This window comes from Gambusia affinis, linkage group LG01 (genome assembly GCF_019740435.1).
Source record: "Gambusia affinis linkage group LG01, SWU_Gaff_1.0, whole genome shotgun sequence".
Taxonomy (NCBI): domain Eukaryota; kingdom Metazoa; phylum Chordata; class Actinopteri; order Cyprinodontiformes; family Poeciliidae; genus Gambusia; species Gambusia affinis.
In genome coordinates this window covers 38,725,557-38,745,762 of record NC_057868.1, presented here as the reverse complement: position 1 = coordinate 38,745,762, position 20,206 = coordinate 38,725,557, and the positions used below count along the sequence as shown (strand labels likewise).

The 20,206-nt window shown below is 35.6% G+C and overlaps 1 protein-coding gene across 3 annotated transcripts in view; it reads right to left on the bottom strand.

Moving 5' to 3' along the window:
- lima1a (LIM domain and actin binding 1a) overlaps positions 1-15,998 on the bottom strand; it is a 36,600-nt gene extending 20,602 nt beyond the window's left edge. The window contains exons 1-4 of one of the 3 annotated variants that reach the window (XM_044124413.1): positions 15,868-15,959; positions 9,279-9,345; positions 3,080-3,230; positions 675-720 (exon numbers count right to left, since the gene is read on the bottom strand). In XM_044124413.1, the coding sequence (XP_043980348.1) occupies positions 675-720; positions 3,080-3,204 (171 nt within the window). In that variant the 5' untranslated portion in view covers positions 3,205-3,230; positions 9,279-9,345; positions 15,868-15,959. Of the gene's footprint in view, positions 1-674; positions 721-3,079; positions 3,231-5,383; positions 5,510-9,278; positions 9,346-15,867 lie in introns of those variants that run through there. The other 2 variants (XM_044124395.1, XM_044124404.1) reach the window with 2 other exon arrangements.
- Between the last annotated feature and the right edge of the window lie 4,208 nt (positions 15,999-20,206).

Below are 20,206 nucleotides of genomic sequence, written 5' to 3'. Positions count from 1 at the left end.
GTCTTACCAAGTATTTTTGGTCTAGTTTCCAGTGTAAATATCTGGCCACACTTGCAATAAAGCAAACTGACAAGTAACTTTTCAGCAAGTTATCAGAAATTGATTCCATTATATAATATTTATGAAAAAGTATTACATCCACTGGCAGATTATTTCACTTGTAACAACATTTTTTTCTTGTTTCAAATGAAATAATCTGACAGTAGAACAATCACGTTTTGACAATATTAAGGAATTATTTACTTAAAATAAGTTGAACAAATACTTCCAGGTTATTTTTCTTTCAAGTGTAATAAGATATTTGCACTAGAAATTAGACCAAAAATACTTACTAAGATTTTGTGTATTTTCAGTGAAACACAAAAAAGAGACGATTTTATTTAAAAAAATACTTTGATTAAAATCAGAAGGTGCGAGGTGGCCTTTATATTAAACAGATGTAATAGTTATTGAACAGTGAGAAAAAAAGAAACAGTTAATAGTTTAAATATGTTGAGTCATTGTCTGTAGGTTTACAAATTTGGTCTCCAACCAGAAGCTGTTTGGGGATCTAAAAAAAGCCGGTACCATTCGTCTCTTTATTCACTGCAGTTGCAGCTTTGATACAGTTTTACTCCATAAAGTTATAAGGTCCAAAAGCTGTGTGTCGATTAAAAATAAAGCTAATCACCAACCATTTTTTTCCTCTCTGCACGTCCCACCTCTGCTGCCATCTGGTACCTGGAGGAAAAAAAACAACATGGCAGACGTTAATGGGCAACGGGGACCAGAAGCAGCTGATCCAAAGATCATTTCCAGACTTTAGATGCCGTCCAAATAAAAAAACAGCAACTTTAAGATGACTGAAGAAATGAACTTTGTTGAACATATTGTGCAACTATTAGGGAATTTACATGTTTATTATGGTAAAGACGTCATCTGGACTGTTTATTAGTGAATCTGGCCAATATTTACATTACTTGACAGTTAAGATTTTTTTCCCCAGCCAACTTTTTCTGCACTTTTCTATTTGATTAGTTTAGATTCCTTCCAGATTTCCTTCAGCTGATGCATTTTGGAGGTTTTTTGAATGTCCTGGATGACTGAGCAGCTTTTTTTTTTTTTTTTGCTTTTTTGAATTTAAAATCCCAGAAATATGGAGGAATATCTGATTTCACAGACTGCTTTAAATTTAAATGGAGGCCATTAGTCCTTGACATGTTCCTGTCTGAATACTGCAAATAAGGACCACTGGTAGCAGAAAAAACTTAATATAGGAGAAACTAACCTTTTTACTAGAACTAGAACTGTTTTACATTTGAAGGAATCATTTGAAGGCTTAGGAAAAGACAACCGATTTTACTGTTAAAAAAGTAAAAAAATTTAAAACTAAAAATTACTTTAAATGCTCTAAAATAATTAATGCACCTACCATGTCTCATAATCTGCTTACGAAGAAATAAAAATATTTATATAATATATATAAGCAACAGTTTGTCGGGTGGTTTTGTACAAACTGCTGCATCTGCAACCAGAGCAATAGTGGCCTCTAGTGGCAAGAAGGAGAAACCGCAGCCACTTTAAGCACCAACAGGAAGCACTTCTACAAAATAAAGTTTAAAAACCCGAGAAACTGGAGCAACCGGTTGCTAGTCAGTTTTTTAAAATAACGGAAAAGTTTTTAAAAGTTGCCTGAAGTAATTTCCAGGTCTGGATAAACACTGGTAATGGAAATATACCATCATCATATATAAAATGATGCGCTTCTCTATGAACAGGAAATAAATAAAAATGCACACAAAATCATTTCACAATTTAAAATAAACAATAACATGTCAACTGTTGGTCCTCATTATTAACTTTTGGATTTTTCCAAAGTGTGTTAAGAAGACATTATTAATTTTCCATACCACAAAATTACAACACAAACTGAAAAACAACAACCCCCCCAAAAAAACAGATAATCAAACTTAAATGTATTGCAATAATTAGTCACAAGTAATCAAATTAAGTTTACCCGTGTTAGTTTATTAAATAATCAAGTTGAACTGAAATATATTTATGATAAAGTTGGAACTTCAGTCTTTATTCCCTGATTTAAAATATCCAGAGTTGTGACATTTTACCCCATTTTTTTCAGATATAAACAAAATATCTGAATGTTGCATCTGCAAAAACCAGACCGAAGACAAACAAACTGATGAACAAATAAACAGACAGATGTTTACCACTTTTAGACAAGTTATTTTTGTTTCTTTACATATTTATCCAGATCAGTTAATTCATGAACCCGACAAAACTGTTATATTTCTGTGATGATAGCAGATATTTTCCTGACTTTTCTATTTTCCTTCATGTCAATTCTTCCATTAATCTTTGTGAGTTTGTGCATCTCAAATGTTAAACATGTAAAGTTCTTTGGAAACGCCATGAAAACTGATGCAGCAGCTTCTGGGAAAACAGAAAGAGAGGAAAACAACCTCCACTACATATTAAGATCAATATCTGACCTCAAAATGTAGCCAAATATTGACTTTTCAATATTTGGCTACATATACATTGGTCCTAAAGGCAACACGTTAGGGCCAGGCCAAGATTAAAAAATATAAAATAAAAACACAAAACGAGACAAACGTAATCTGATGCTGATGTGTAAAAACTGACACCAAAGTACGACTACAAGATGCTCAACATTATACTGGAGTTTCAACATTGTTTTATTGTGTCTGGAGTTCCCATATTACCATGACTCTATTCTCATATCACCACAACATTTCCTCTCTGAGCAAATAGAGAACTGAAAGCAGCTGAGCAGCAGAATCCGATTCAGTTTCAGCAGCTGATGAGTTCAGAGCGACGCGACGGTTCAGCTGCTGGTGAATTATTGAACTCCTGGATCAGAACCAGAAGTTTACACTGCAAAAACAAAACCTTACCAAGTATTTCCAGAGCAAATATCTTTGTAGACTTCAACTACAACAAGTAGCTTTTCAGTGGACAGGAGTTTCTTTTCTTTAATATTGATGGAAAAGTTCCAGTTCCACTGGCAGATTAATTCACTTGTAAAGCGGGGAAAAGTCTTGCTATGAGGACGACTTACTTGGAGAAGCGCTCTGCGATGGCAGTGTTTTTTCCCCGGGCGGAGACGATGGACAGCTCTTTGGCCGTGACTCTGACTGACTGCGATTCCCACTGCCTGCGGCTGAACGGCGCGACGGAGGCCATGTTTGTAGTCTGTCCAGGAAAAAGGGCTGAAATAGAGGAAACTTGTTGAAGTTCAACATTCCTTGAACAGGCTAGGATCTGTTCGCTATACAAAACATGTTCACCACAGTTTTGGTACAAATCAGATAATGAGATTTTTATCAGAATCAGCTGTTTTAGCTGACTTTAAATGCAAATAAGCTGCTGCTGGCCACGCTTCTAACCCAACGTTTACTCTCTCATGTGAAAATAGCCACAAACAGAGGAGCACTTCTGCTACTGCACATCTTTGAAAAGCATTAGTAGAGCCTCCTGCACAAACAACAAGAATGCAGCAAGTGGTTTCTGGATGGCAAGTCAACAACAAAATACTTGTCTGACCCACCAGCCATTGTTCTAGGACGTAACCGTCCAGGAACTCAGCTCGGGTTGCTAGGAGACGAGCAGAGCTCCACTGGGGTTGCTAGGTAATGGCACATTGCCCTCATGTGACTTATTAGGAGGGAAATGCATATTTTCCAGACACACACACAAAAAACATTAACTTATTTCCAAAACATTTGTCTGGTCATATATATATATATATACACACACACACACACACACACACTTCATAGAACTTGGGTTTTTAGAAGCAGTTAAATCCCAAAAGCATAAAAATGTGCACAATGTGAATATGGTCCCTTTAATTGTCAAACTGGCATTTTTGGGGCGTTTCTTGTGTCCGTTTACCAAAAATAGATCAGAAAAGGCAAAAATTCAGTACAAATAATTTGTTCGGTTGACCAAAGCAGCTTGAAACTCATTCAATTATTAGAGTTTTCCATAACCGCATGTTTACCAACATGTTTACATTAAGCTGCTGTTCCTCTTGAGGTTAAACTGGGCTTTAAACAGCAGGATCCGCTGGACTTTCATGAGGGAAATCAATACTTTGAACCAGACTCCATATTTGCCTGCAGCGGTTCAGACAGTCAATAGAGAGAACGGAGCGACCATCTGTTCCCTGTGTGACAGCGCTCAGTCCGAGCCTGGACCAGACAGCAGAACCTCCCGCTGCGTCACAAAAACAACCTGCTGACACTTTCACCGGACCCAAAATAAAAAGAAACGAGTCCCTGTCTGGTTTCACCTCGTCTGCAACAGCCTGCAGGGCGCCGGCAAGCAACAGCACGCAGATTTCAGTAATTAACAGTCATCGCTTGAGTTTTACGCACAGTGATGAAGCAAACAATGAGACCGGAAGTTACAGAGCCCACCGGGTCGGTACCGGTACAGTCACTCAGCAGGTCAACTATTGAGGGAAGTGCTCACATTTAATTTGGCTTACATGTTTTAGGCTGAGAAAATAAAGATACATTTCATAAGAAAGGCGAAGAAAAATGAATGAAACTTCCTGGTTTAAATTTTTGATATGAACTGAGGGTTTGAACATTTAAAATTCATGTTTTGTTCTCTTAATTATCTGAAATCTACTAAATTAAAGTTGATCCGTAAAACATTTCAACCAAGTATCTGAAGAACAAACCAGAAAGCAGCTCAGAGTCATTATTTTCTCCAGCTTGTTTTTATATAGAGAATTGTTTAAAATAAGTAAAAAAAAAAATCAATACATCACATGTTTTTCAGGATGCACACCACGGTATAATTTCAATACCTTTAAATAATTTCTAGTAGTAAAACACACTTAATAGAAAAGTTTAAATAGGAATTACCAGGTAAAAATACAAGTATTTTAAAAATGTTACAAATATAAGAACTTAAACAAAAAGTAGAAAATAAAAATTTATACTGATAGAATAAAAAAGACATTCTGATGTCAACATCCACTCCAGAATGTGTCGACAAGTCAGATTAGTTTTAAATATTTGTTCTTAATCATCTTAACGGGTTTTCATGATAAGCAGCTTTTTAATTCTTCCATAATGATCTGGGATCCTTCATGTTGAGCCAAATCTGATTATTTCAAACCTAACTTACTATTAAATTATTTTCTTAAATCATTGCGTTTGAAGAAAAAGTCAGTCACTAATTTCAAAGTAAATTTCTGCCTGAAGCTCCTGACAGTTAAAAAAACAAAAGAAGTCAGATAATCTTGTGAATGATTCACGTCAGAGTGAGATTATAAGCAAAGCAGCAGGCAAGAAAGAAACGGACTCCATGTTCAGCAGCTGCTAAATACTAAACCAAATCCACCTACCTCAGGTTGTTTCTGACGGTTTTCTCGCTCCGATCACCGGTTCGGATCTAAAACATTTCCTCCTCCGCTGCTTTAACCAGCGCTTCAGACGCTAAAGGGAAATATGACGAGTCCCCCCCACCCCCTAAACTCCTCCCAGCCAATAGGAGGGCAGCACCACTTGCACCTGACAGGTGTTTCCCCTCCCCCAATATTCAGGATGACCTGAGGGAGCGCGACAAGCAGACGGAGCTGCGACAAATACCCGAGTGGAGCATGAAGTGGAGCGGAGGAGGAGTGAAGTGGGAGGTTTGGAGGGGGGAAATCCCACTGTGGATTCCAGGAAGCCGACCGAATCCTGGCTGCCACTTTCTCACAGGGTCAACAGTCTGCAGGATGTGACTCGCTCACAATACCAGCTGACTTCATCAAATGGGAGGACGAGTTGGGTCAAATCATGAGGAATCACAATTACTCAACACAGAGACGAGCCTCCCGCAACATCACGAAAATAGAGAAAAATCTGTAAAAACAAAAACCAGGGTGAAATAACTGACAGCTTCAAGGTGTTTTTGCTCTGTGGTGGTATAAATGTAATCGGTTTTAAATAAAAATTGATTTGCAGAATAATTTTACAGAATAATTGCATTTCTGAACCTTTTTTCATAGACAGAAAAAGTTTTTTGTTTTTTTTTATATTTACATTTTTAATGTTTTTACACAGCCATTTGGGTCTCAACCACTTCTAAAAACATCCTAGGAGCCTAAAAGAAAAACTGGAAAACAAGTAGTTTCAAAAACCTCCCGGTTGTTAAGTCGCTTTTCAGTTCATGGGGAGTGTGCCGTAACCTATCAACTCTAGAAAATCCCAGGCTGTTACCTAGCAACCCAAGCAGAGGTCCAGCATGTTTGGTCAGCTGGGGTTTTTTTAAGTATTATTATTAGTTTGTTTTTTCAGAAAATAATATACTTCAAGTTATTTCCCAAAGGAGAAATTTCTTATTGACAAGCTACCCGTCCCAAGTTTTCAGTATTAGTAAACATAAATAAAACCATAAGCGATATATCAATAAGTAGGATTTGTGATGCACTACAATGACTACTGGAAGAGACAAGCGTTTTGTCGTTGACTTGCCACTCAGAAGTCATTTGCTGCCTTCTTTTGGTTGTGCAGGAGGCTCTACTAATGCTTTACAAAGATGTTCGGTTACAGATTAGTGCATCTGTTTGTAGCCATTTTCATGTGCGAGTGCAAATTGAGTTGGGGGTTGTGGCCAGCAGCAGCTGCTTCCACAAAACATCATTCTGACTAGAACCTCATTATCCAGCGATTATTATGTCCATAAAATGTGATAAATATCTTTTGGGCAGCATATAGACCTTTCCTAACCTGTCCAAGGAATCATAATAGGTCACTTTTAAAAAATTACACTAAACCTGCTTTAAAATAAATAAATAAAAATAAATAAATAAATAAATCATTGGGGAACAACCCATGTCCAATAAAAACACAAATCTACTGGCCAGAAATGAACAGTAAGAGTTTTTAACTTCTAAACTCAACATCCTGTTGCTTTTCCTCAACATCTTGATAATTCCTTCATCAAGCTGCAGCTTCTTTATTTGTTTTTGGTCTTAGGACTTTAACCAAAAAATCAAAAGTGCTTGTTCTAATATTTTCACCAGTCAAACTGAAAGTGGAGAAAACATGAACTTTGTTGCAGAAGTCTGAGAAATGCTAAACTTCCACAAATAAGAGTTTTAATAGTAAAGATGTGCAAATAAATCTGTGTGGCTGCCATGGTAACAAGATAAAATACTTGTTTTCTTCACAGGTTTGCAAGATTAACATGCATTTCTGAAACTGAATTTTAAAAAAGAATCTAATGTTAAAAACTCAGGTTTATAAATGTATATATTGTTTAAATTTGAAAATTATATCTTACAGCTAATGAAGCTCAAGTTTCCAGTTGGAGGATTTTATTTGTTCTTTTTTTTTAATGGTTCACACAATTACTGGGAAGACAACTAATTTGACAGTTGCCCAGTTGGCATTCATGGAAAGTTGAGTGGAAGGAAAAAACATGGTGGAAATTAAACAGAAGCCCCGTTTATTGTAGTTTCCATCCCTTCAACCAATTACCACAAATATGATTATATAGATTTAGACAATTACAGAAATAAACTGGCTTCAGTTTAAAGTTAACATGTAAAAATATCGGCCCGTCCAACTTGATTTTTCAATAAAGCGAGAGCTGATCTGTTCATTATTTTTGGGGTTAAGTGGTTAATAATTGTCCAGAAAAAGTTGCTCAACATGAGATTCTGTTTTATTTAAAGAATTAGAACCAGGTGAAGCTAAAACTATTTTACATTTTAAATATGAAGTGTGTATTTTTTTTGTACAGTTTTGACTTAATTACTGCTTTGAATGTGTTCTGTCTGTGTACGCCAGTTAATCAATTAATAACTTAGTTTATCATTTCAATAATAGATTCATCACAATGTATCATTCCAATCATAATCCTAAAGTTACACATTTTATGTGCTTCAACAGGAAGATTAAACAATTATTAAACTACTTCCTGTTGATTTTTATCCCTAATTATCAAATACAGGAGGAAAATATGTAATCAGATTGATAACAGCTTCGACCCTGTGGTGGTTCTGGAGTATTTAAGCTCAATGAGTGTTAATTATGAAAGTTTAATCCCAATCACATGACTCCTCCGTGAGTCTGCAGGAAAAAACTGCTGTCAGAAATTCCCGGACGCTGCAGCCTCCAGGATTCCTGAGGAATTCCCAAGAAGGAAAAACAACAAAACGATTCTCTTGGTTTCAGTTTTAAGTGACAAACCAAAAACTGGAGGTGAGTTCATCTGAAACTTTAGTTTCTCTTTTGTTCTGAAACTGTAGCAAAACGAGAGAAAAGTGCAGAGAGGCAGTTTATAAATCAGATCTTTAAAAGATCCAACCATCTCCTTTATTTCTCCTCTTTACATAAAGTCACTTCAAAAATAAAAACACCCAGGAAATTAGTGATGGTTTATCTCAGATTCAGAGACTTCATGGTTTCTCACCATAAAAAGGAAGAATGAGACATTTTCCCCCATTTCAGTCAAAACAACAAATTCCAACAAAAACTAAAAGAAACAAAATAGATACAATCATCCAACTCCTATCTAGAGTTGAGCAGTATGGTGAAATTTTTGTTAAATTAATTACAAGAACAGTAATATTAGCAGAAAAAGATGCAATTTTCTCAAAAAGGAAAAACAAATCTTAAAATTAAGAGGAAAAAGTTGCTTTAATGAGGACAAAATCAACTTTGTTATCAGGATGTCAAGTGAAATAGTTATTTGAAAAAACGTTTCTAAATCCTGCTGTTGGAAATAATTTGATACTCGTGTTCAAATGACCTGAACTGTAAAACCGATGCCAAACGTTAGCTTCACAAGAAGCTCAACATTCCTCATTCACATTGTGTTTTCATGTAGAATTTCTCAAAATTACTTCTTCCAAATTTGAATATTTATTCTGGTAAAATTAATACTTTGTTCTCGCAATATTTTGACCGTTGTCTTACTACGACTGTATTCTTACAGTACTACGACTTTATCCTCTGAATTTAAAAAAATTAACAAAACAGTTTGCCTAATATTCCGTTAGAGTTTATCTGAATTCAAAGTCCATACAAATAGATGCTATAAAACAAGATGGCCGCCTTGGGGGCGATGACATCACTCTGGATAATCAAAACCCAACGAGTGAATTGGTGAGAAGAAAAGAAAAATCCTGACTTTGCAAAATTGAAACATTCAAAACACAAAAATTTGATCAATTGAAATGTATTTACGGGCCAATCTACCAAAATTACTTAAAAAAAACAAAAAACGTTGATTTTTTTCATAATTACCTGCCAGTTTATGACGGAGTTGCGTGGGGATAATTACAAGAAATTGCACACATTCAAACCGGTCCACCTGTGCACAAATGAAACAAACTTTTGAGCGGTAACTCAGCCCATAATTCAAGCTGCGACCTGCAGATCAGACACTACGAGCAGCTTGACATCATCAGCGTTTGTGTGACTCAGAGCCTCAATGGGAAGACGACAGGATGAGTCGCTTATATTCACACAGAGTCATCTGGTTCCAAAACAACACTTCACACAAGACATGAGCGTCCTACGAAATCCGGCCAATCCTTCACCCTTTGGTCTGTTCACGTTCTGTTAAAGTATTCAGTTGGATTTCATCTGGTTAAACAGAAAATAAAGAATCTGCAACCTGATTATGTCTTGGAAGGAAAATACAAAGTTTGACCTAAACATTAAATATTCTCGAATACATAAACTTAGCCGTTATCAAATCTTCAGTCTTGCTGGTAAGAATTATATATATATATATATATATATATATATATATATATATATATATATATATATATATATATATATATATATATAACAATGACATATTCAGTATATCCACCACTTATGTAGTTTGTCCCAAAATTTCTATTAATGGACTGATCACTTCAAGTTCATCCATCCATCCATCTTCTTGGGTATGTATATATATATATATATATATATACACATATTGATATAGATACAGTATATATAGATATTTTATATTTATAAAGATGTCTATTTATAAATATATCTACAAATTCATATAAATCTCTCTCTCTCTCTATATATATATATATATATATATATATATATATATATAGGTGGGGTCACCCTGGACAGGTCGCCAGTCTGTCACAGGGCAACACAGAGACATACAGGACACACAACATTTCACACACACACTCACACCTAGGGAGAATTTAGAGACCAATTAACCTGACAGTCATGGTTTTGGACTGTGGGAGGAAGCCGGAGAACCCGGAGAGAACCCACCATGCACAGGGAGAACATGCAAACTCCATGCAGAAAGACCCCGGGCCGGGAATCGAACCCAGGACCTTCTTGCTACAAGGCAACAGCTCTACCAACTGCACCACTGTGCAGCCCCTGATAGATATACATACCTATCTATATCTATATAGATAGATATTTATAATATCTAAAGTCATATATTATATTTATAAAGATATAGGTATGTATATCTATCTATATCTTTATAAATATAATATATAGATATTTTATATTTATTTATATCTATAAATTCATACATATATATTTATATTTTGCCCAGAAAGATTACTAGTTTTCAATTTGTTTTCCAATTTGTATAAGTTTAGATTTCTAAAAGTCTCTTTTTGTTCCGTGTTTTTTACATTTTCTTTTTCCAAATCTCCCATTAGTTATTAAAAGTGGTTTTCTTATTTTCTGTTTAGAATTAGAAATAAAACTCTTCCAATGGATGAACATGAGTACTGATGTTGTTGAACGTGGGGGAAGCCGGAGCACCCGGAGTGAACCCACAGCTACACAGGGAGACGTTTCCCACCGTGCAGTCCTGGCTTTTTAATATTGAAATGTCCAATTAACAACAACTGTAGCTCTTTTCCCAAATCCCACCAATCACCCAACCCACACCTGGCCCCTCCCTCTTTTAAACCTGATCATCTGGAGACATAAAGTGTCTACGCTGTTTGGCCTTTACTTCTGTCTTTAAACTGGCGCAGACAGGATGGAGTCAAAAACTTTTTGAATCGCCTCCACAGTGAAATCTTTGTCTTTGGGCTCTCTTCTTCTTCAGAGACTTTGTTCTGTTCCTCTGACTCTTCAGCTGGTTGAGTCTCTGATTGCTGAGGTCTCTGGATTCGACCTTCATTTGCAGTAACCTCTGTCTGTGGAGGCGATTTTCTCAGTTTTTCTGTAAGAACTACAGGATCCTGATCTGCTACATCTTCTGACACTATGACTGGTTTTATCTCCATTTCCTCTAAAGCTGTCTGTGGGATCTCTGGTGCCGTTTCTACATCAGGTTTTGGTGTCTCTGTGTTTTGGACCAAGTTTTGATCAGTCACTATTGGCTTTGAATTGTTTTCCAGGTCAGATTTCAATGCTGTCTTTCTCCTTTTCTTACATTTTGATTTGATCTTTGGTCTTTTCTCAACCTGATGATCCCCAATTGGTTGTTTTTCAGGGACCATTTCATCTTCAGTCGCCTGCTGCAGTTTATCAATCACCTTTTCATTTTTATGAATCTCAATAATGATGGTGGCTCTCTGATCCTTGATGATTTCCAGCATTGAAACATCTTCTTGTTCCTCGTTTTCTACAGAAACTTTCTCTTTGTTGACTGTTTCTAATTCACAGGCAGCTTTCATCGCTGCCCTTCTCTGGTTCTTGCGTTTAGATTTTTTTGTTGCTCTTCTCTCGTCTCGTTGGTCGTCACCTTGTTGTGTTGGGCAGATCGTTTCTTCTTCTGTCACCTGATGAAATTTACTGATGATCGTTTCATTTGAGTCAATCTCATTTTTAGCTTTCTGATCCGTAACTGGTTCTGGAACTGGAATGTCTTGATGTTCTCTATTCGCCTCTGAAACCGTTTCATTACTCAGAGTCTCCAATTCAGAGGCAGCTTTCTTTGCTGACTCTCTCCTCTTCTTACCTGCTGATCTCTTCAATCCCTTGGTCTGCCCATCCTGATGTCCATCCTGTTGTGTCTCAGACGATTGTTCTTGGAGCAGTAAAGGGAGATCAGTTTGTGTCCAGATTGTTTGATAAACTGGTTTTAACAGGCAACTGGATTCCAACACATCTACCTCAGTTCGAGTTGAAACCGTTCCACAAACTGGTTTCCAGTGACTTCTGGTTTCCAGCTCATCCATCTCTGTCTGTGTTGAAACAGTTTGAAGGACTGGTTTCAACAGGGAGCTGGTTTCTTGTTCCTCCATTTCTGTCTGAGTTGAAATCGTTTTAAAGACTGGTTTTAACTGGGAGCTGGTTTCTGGTTCCTCCATCTCTGTCTGAGTTGAAATCGTTTTAAAGACTGGTTTGAACTGGGAGCTGGTTTCTGGTTCCTCCATCTCTGTCTGAGTTGAAATCGTTTTAAAGACTGGTTTCAACAGGGAGCTGGTTTCTGGTTCCTCCATCTCTGTCTGAGTTGAAATCGTTTTAAAGACTGGTTTCAACAGGGAGCTCGTTTCTGGTTCCTCCATCTCTGTTTGCGTTGAAACAGTTTTAAAGACTGGTTTGAACTGGGAGCTGGTTTCTGGTTCCTCCGTCTCTGTCTGAGTTGAAGCCGATTGAAAACTGACTGGTTTCTGCTTTAGGTTTTTCTCTGAATCAGTCTGAGTTTGAACAGAAACTGTTGTTTTCCTGCTTTGTTGTCTCTCTGAGAGGACTTTCGTCAGCAGATCTTTCTGCTGTTTTAGTTTTGCACTCAGTTTTTTATTCGTATCAAACATCTCATCAAGCTGATTCATTAAATATTTCCTAAATTTGATGTATTCCAGTTCAGTCTCCTTAAATTTAGCAGCACATGTACACGTTGGTTGAGTTGTTGTCAAGGAAGCTTCCTCATTACTTTTTTGTGCCGCCATTGAAACATTTTCTGTTTCAATATTCCCAGCAATAAAAGTTATATTTACATGAGGTTCTGATTTGGGCAGCGTTTTCCAAACCGTCTTATTTCCACTGCTGGGCGAAGCTGCCTGAAGACTTTTGTTTTCCAGCAGAGGTCCATCATTGCTGTCAGTGTTCTCAGTAAAAAATGACAAATCTATGGTGGCATCAGGCTCGGGAAAAGATTTCCACAACAGCGGCGTCTTCTTGATGCGCTTAGCCTTTGATTGTTTTTCCCCTTTCTCATCCAGCTTCCTCTGTGGTTTGGAGATGTCGTCCTTTTCCGTCACCAGTTGTGTTACAGAAATCACAGTTTCCTCTGTGCAAATATCCCTCTTTAAAGAATCGTCCTGATCTTCGTCTTCAGGCAGAGAAGTCTCCAGCTTTTCAACATTTTCAGTGTCAGACTTAAAGGGCTGTTCCTCCTCTGTTGTCTCCTGAGGTACGGAGATCAATTCTTGTTTGGTATCCAGTGAAGTTTCTTCCGTTCCAGAACTCTCAGAGGAAATCCGTTGGTCAACAGGGGCGTGTGTCTCCAACCAGACACTGAATGGTATTTTCTTCTTCTTATTGTGCCTGGTTCTTGGTGGCTGTTCCTCAGACATGGAGGGCTGTTCCTTCTCTACTATTTCTATTTTCTCCTGCCCTCCAACGGTGGACTCTTCTCCACTGACCAGGGATTCGTTCTGCTTCTCAATGTTTCCAGCAGAAATCTCTTGGTCAGCTGGGGCGTGTTCCTCTGAGCAGGTTTTAGTTGGTACCAGGTTCTTCTCATTTGCCTCACTGTCAGATGTCGGTCTGTCCCCTTTTTGATCGACTACCTCCAGAGGTTGGGCAATCGATCCATTTTCCATCACAGATGAAACCTCCTGCTGTTCAATATTTTCAGCAGAAGTTTTCATCTCTTGCTGCTCCAACCAGACAGCAAAAGGCACCTTCTTCCTCTTGCGCTTGGGTCGGTTGGGTATCTGCAATTCTCTTTCAATGATCTCTAATTCAGTCTCCTCGACTTTAGGCTGGTTGATCTCCATCGTAAGCTTTGCTTCTTTCAGGTTCTAAGTTAAAATCAAATCTGTAGAATCTCGGTTAAGATTTCACTGTAAGTTTGATGTAAATCACCGAAGGAAATTTGCACCAAACAAAGTTGTAAATCTGTAAACTGTTAAAGAAATTCTCGAGAACGTATCCACTACGGCTTCTAAAGGCTGTGATGAAAGTTGATGATGTGAGGAGCTTATATAATGGCTGGTGATGTCAGAATTCTGCCTTTGGAGTCACGTTGTGATGTCACATTGTGATGTCACAGTGTCGTTTGATATTCAGTCTGATGGATTTTTTTTTATTAACAGGACGGATGCGCGCGCAACCTGACTTTAGAAAGAGTCAGTGGGATTTTAAACTGTCACTGGTTGCCATAGTTACCAGTGTCGTGCGGTCAGGGGACGCAAGTGAGCCAGTACTGTGGAGTAATTATTTTTTATTTAGCTTAACCAATTATGATTAATTTTTTCTTCAAAACTGCAGAATTTTCGCATTTCCGCATATATATATATATAAAAATGACTTCCTCTTCATGCAAATTCTTTCAGCTGTTTTTTCCATCCAACAGATCTGCCTCTGAACTGATGGCATGTAGGTTTATGATGCAACTTTTAAAAACACTTACAAAAAAAAGTCATACAGTCATTTTTCATAACTTACTGGTGTTAATGCAACATCTCTGACTGGCAAACAAGCATTCAAAACTGAGAAATGCTGGATTCTCAGACAAGCAAATAATAAAAAAAAAAACATTTAAAAAATGCACTGATCAGTTGGAAGAGATTGGAATCAATAAATTCTCCTTTAATTGAGACGTACACTTTGATGCAAATGGGGACAAAAATACTCAGTCATGATTTTAGATAAATAAAAAACAGGAAACAAAATATTGGTCACTGTGTCACTTTTTTTAAATCATCTCAACGTGTTCCAGTTATTACTTTGTACAGCGCCCCCCTCTGACATACCTTAGTGCTACATTTACGGTTTATATTAGTGTATATTGATCCAGATTTTGTTTTCAAATGGATCCTAAAACAAGTTGTAATGCAAGAACCTACATATTTTTTTCAAATCTTAAATTTCATTATTTAAAAAAAAAAAAAAAAAAAAAAAAAAAGAAAATCTGAAAACATTTTTCATGTGACGTTGCACTTCCAGAAACTTTGTAGCTGACACCCTGAGTAGGCATCCATAACTATCCATATGACAACAATCTGCTCCTATCAAATTTCTAAACAACATAAGTACATTGCAAATATTGAATCTTAAACTTTTGTTTTTTTGTATACTTTCTTTTTGTTGGTCTCACAGCTATGGTTCATTTATGATTCCCGTTGCTCCTGCCTACCAAGATGGCGGTTACAGCTCAGACTTAAGGAAACTCATCATTATCACCAAATAATGTCTACAGATTGAAGCCATTTAAGTATTTTATAATAAACAGATTCTTAAGTTTAAGTTATTTCAGTTTTTTAATAAGTTTTAATTTAACAATTATTTGGGGCGGGGAGCGGGGGGGGGACGTTACACCTGTGAGTTATCTTCATTAATCTGGCGCAAAAGCAGGAAAAAACTGAACGAAAACATTCCAGATGTTGGCGGTTTGCAGCAGAAATTAACTTAGAAAATGCTTAAGCTGCAGCCTGAATGGTGAAACAATAAAAACATCTTTCACGGGAAAAAAAAAAAAAGGTCTTCCGCCTCAAGCCCAAACATGCAACTTCTCCAAGGAAATCGGAAATTGTCGTTTTTGTAAGACAGAGTATGAGCTCAGCATTTTGAGTCATTCTGGTTAATTTCTCCTCTGCTAGGACAGGTAGCAGCATGATGACTCAATACTCCGCTCCGCTTGATTAAACTCACTTTGTGACAACTTTTATCTCATATTGATTCAGCAGATGACGTTATTTTTTCAGACATTAACAACTCTTACCTCACACTTGAAAGGGAGATTTTTGGTTCGTCACCTCTGTGTCTGAGCGCAGTTAATATAAAAAAACAACAAAATCACAGCTGCGCTTCAATAAACTCTGATTTCACCCCCGGTAATTAGGTCCAGATATCCCTCCGCTGCCGGGGTTGCGCTCGGCGCAGTAATATCTAGAGATCTCTGAGGCGTTCTGCGGCCAAAACTGTGGATTGCTACACACAGGATGGATTCAAATTATTACAGATTATTGACTTATTTCTTGTAATTTTACCGTAGGAGCACAGTTTTGTCACGAATTAAAAAAAAACAACAGAAACTAACTGTTTAGAAAAGATGCAAGTGATTTTTTAAAATTATGACTTGTTTATATTTAAAAAGTTAATGTGTTTGATATTTTATTCATTAAACAAAAGTTCAATTTTAAAAAAAAAACTTGAAAAAAGGAATTATGTCACACATTGTACAACTGACGGCAGATTTTGGTAACTTTGAACCAAAGCTGTAAAATAAAATTAAATAACATCACACTTGGGCTTTTATTTTGTTGTAAATATTCAGTTTTTTTTTTTTTTTTTTTATTCTACCAATATGTAGTTGCACATTTCTTTGGATCAAAGTAGATATTTTTTTTTATAACTGGAGTTTTTATGTTGCTATTTTGCTCTCACTGTACAGTCATTCTTAATTTTGCATGTTTATTTTATATTTTTATCTTTGTTTAACCTACTTTGCTGAATTTTCCTGACTGTAGAACAATAAAGGAGATTCATATTTTATAAAATAAAGTACAATTAAATTGAATTAACAGTTTTGTATATTACAAATGATAAAACTTACAAATTAAATTTACAAAATTAGATTTCTAATTAATAAATTACGAATATAAAAATATTTTTAATTTTTAAAATTTTTATTTTTGTGTGAATCTACTTTCGAATTTTTTCCCAAAAGTAAAGGATTATTTTTATTTTTATTACATGTTTTCACCAAAACTTCACCAGACACAGATCTGCAGTTTATGTCAAAGTGAGACGTCCTGTTCATTAGGCAGCTTTGTTGTTTTGTTGTCTGTTGAGCCATTTTGAGGTCAAAAAGATAAAGTAAACATTGTACTTATATTGGCACCAAAAGTGGGGGTTTTTGCCTGTTCTGTAAAATATAAACAGATTCTGATATTAGTTAAAGTTTTATTCATTTTATATGAAAAATATTTTTGACTTAGAATTTGTTTCTACTTTTTAAATTTGTGGTTTTAATCTCTACTTTTCTTGACTCGTTTCTTGGATGGCAGCTTATAAATACGCAGAGTAATGATACTCTTATGAGTAAAATTTTTAATAGAAATTATCAATAAAAATTAATACTATTAACTTATTCATTTTACGTGACTCTACTCACCTCTGACAGGGTCTGATTTTTTATATTATTATTATTATTATTATTATTATTATTATTATTATTATTATTATTATTATTATTATTATTATTATTATATCTATCTATCTATCTATCTATCTATCTATCTATCTATCTCCTCTATCTATCTATCTATATCTATCTATCTATCTATCTATCTATCTATCTATCTATCTATCTATCTATCTATCTATCTATCTATCTATCTATCTATCTATCTATCTATCTCTATCTATCTATCTATCTATCTATCTATCTATCTATCTATCTCCATCTATCTATCTATCTATCTATCTATCTATCTATCTATCTATCTATCTATCTATCTATCTATGTCTATCTATCTATCTATCTATCTATCTATCTATCTATCTATCTATCTATCTATCTATCTATCTATCTATCTATCTATCTATCTATCTATCTATCTATCTATCTATCTATCTATCTATCTATCTATCTATCTATCTATCTATCTATCTATCTATCTATCTATCTATCTATCTATCTATCTATCTTACATAAGTCTGTTTGCTGCATCTTCATTCTTTCAGTCTATATTTAGTTCGTAGCATTCTGGTAGACATCACCGCTGCAGCATTTCTGAACCAGGACAGGAACAGTTGTGCAACACTCAGCCTGCTATAGTCTGATGCATCACACCCCACTGGTGTTTGAAATTCAAAATGCATTACTGGATTCTTCTGAAAATGTATAACTAAGTGAAGTTTGTTATCCATAAATATAGGACCGCATTAAACCTGAAAATACTCTTAAATAAGATGACACCAATTTAGGAATGTAAGAACAAACACATTGTGAAGACGAGTCTGATGTTATTTCTATCATTTTTATCTTTAATATGTGAATTTGTGTTTGAAGACGTATTTATATATATGATTGAGTGATGTTTAATGTCTTCCAAACGTTTGTCTGACATGTTCATTTTAAACCGTAAATGAATGAAATAAACAAAAGTCACTTCTCTGCAAGAGAGTTCTTCTTGCAACAGAACATTTATAATTTAGCATAAAATATGAAAATTTTGAGTAAAAGAAATGTGTTAATCTTTTGTTGTAATTTTTTATTTGACTAAGACTAAGATGACCACAAATTAAAGTTGATTTAGTGTGTAAGGTCCAACTGAGTAAAGTTACCTTTATTTATACTGTTGAGGTCATACGTAACGAGCTAAATTAGGGTGATAAGTTTTTTCAAAAATAAAAAAAAAGTTAAAAAGTTTGAACATTTTATCAGTTTTACTTTTTATTTTTTGCTTCTGAGCAAATTTATGGCCTCAATTTAGCTCCATACATGTGGTTTTACTTTGTTCTTGTGACCGTAGCTATGCTAACGGAACAGTGTGACACAGAAAATGAACATTATTATACCAGCTTTTTCCCCTGCAACATCGCTTATCTTGTTTCATTTATTAGAAATTTGTTCTTGTCCTGTCAAAAAATGCACAATTTCCCCTTAGCAGTTTCCTTTTTTATAATCTGTGCAAGTTTAGATAAAAAAAATTCTTCCAACAAAATAAACAATGGTGCAAATTGCTTACTTTCAAGAAGCAAATGAGACGTAGCTCCTATTTTAAATCTTAGACACAGTTAATAAAGTGCTAGAGGATTTTGTTTCTTTATAATTCAAAAGTCAACTTTCCATGGAGTTCATGTCCAGATTACCTTTGTGCAAACATGCTAAAATTACATTTGAAAAACTTCAAATACAGACCAAATTCACACTTAAATGCTCATTTAAAACGAGTAATCAATGTATTTTTCTTATTGTTTCGCTCAGATTTTGTTTTATTCTTGAATTTTTCACATATTTCTTCCCAGATCTGAGGTTTAATCCTCACTGTGGTGATAAAAGAATGTAATCAGGATCTCTTAGAGCATACAGGAATGTTTGGTGAACCATCTTTACATTCTTCAGATATTCAGATGCTTCTGTTTCTGCTCAGCTGTGGCCGACTACAATCCAAGTCTAATCAATGAGTTCTGTTCTGGTCGACCCAAAAAGCATTAAGAAGTAAATTGTATTTCTACAACCTACAAGAAGAAGATGTTCTGATTGTTTCAAGTTAAACCAGCGAATCTGCATGAGTCCCAGCTGTGCACCAGAGGTTTCAGGTCACATGAATCCCCAGTATTGATCTGCTTATCTGTCCTGTTTATTTTTTTGACTGACTTCATCTCTGTTCATTTTCACCAGTCCGCTCACCTTTATCCCAGTTCCTTTTGCCCTCGTTTTACAGAACTTTGCTCACCTCACTTCTTTACTTTTCTCCTTATAACATTTTCTGTGGGATTCAAGCTGCAGTTCTTTCAACTTTCACTATTTATTGAGAGAAGAAAACATATTTGTCCCTGTTAGTGTGTGGCTGTTTGCCATTGGATTGTGGCTCCAGGCGTCTTTGCAGCTGATTGATTTAGTGATTCACCATTTAATGCTCCAGATTCAACACATAGTGATTGTTCCACTTTGTACTATAATCTAAAGCCAGAGACTTTTCTGTGCCAAACAAGGTGAAAATGACAAACTTTTCATGAATAATGGTCTTAGACAATTTTTGCAGTTTGCATAATTTAATAAATGCGCTCAATGGAAACATGCCAGTTTAGCAAAAAACCTGTTTCTTCATAAAAAGTTTTGCTGCTAGGATTAGTTTTTTTCTGACCATATCAAAATTGTTTTAATTTGCAAAACTGCAATGGAAATATTTGTGTGATTGGAAGCAAGTCAAATGATGCCGCGTGTGACTTGTGTGGCATTGGTAATGCACACTCAATCGCCAGGAACATCAAAGAAGAAGAAAATAAACTTATTCAAGTGTGATTTTAATTGTGATTCATATTTAATAGAAACACCACAACTTTCCAATTTATGCTTTTTCTGACAATAGTGGAATATTGACATTTTG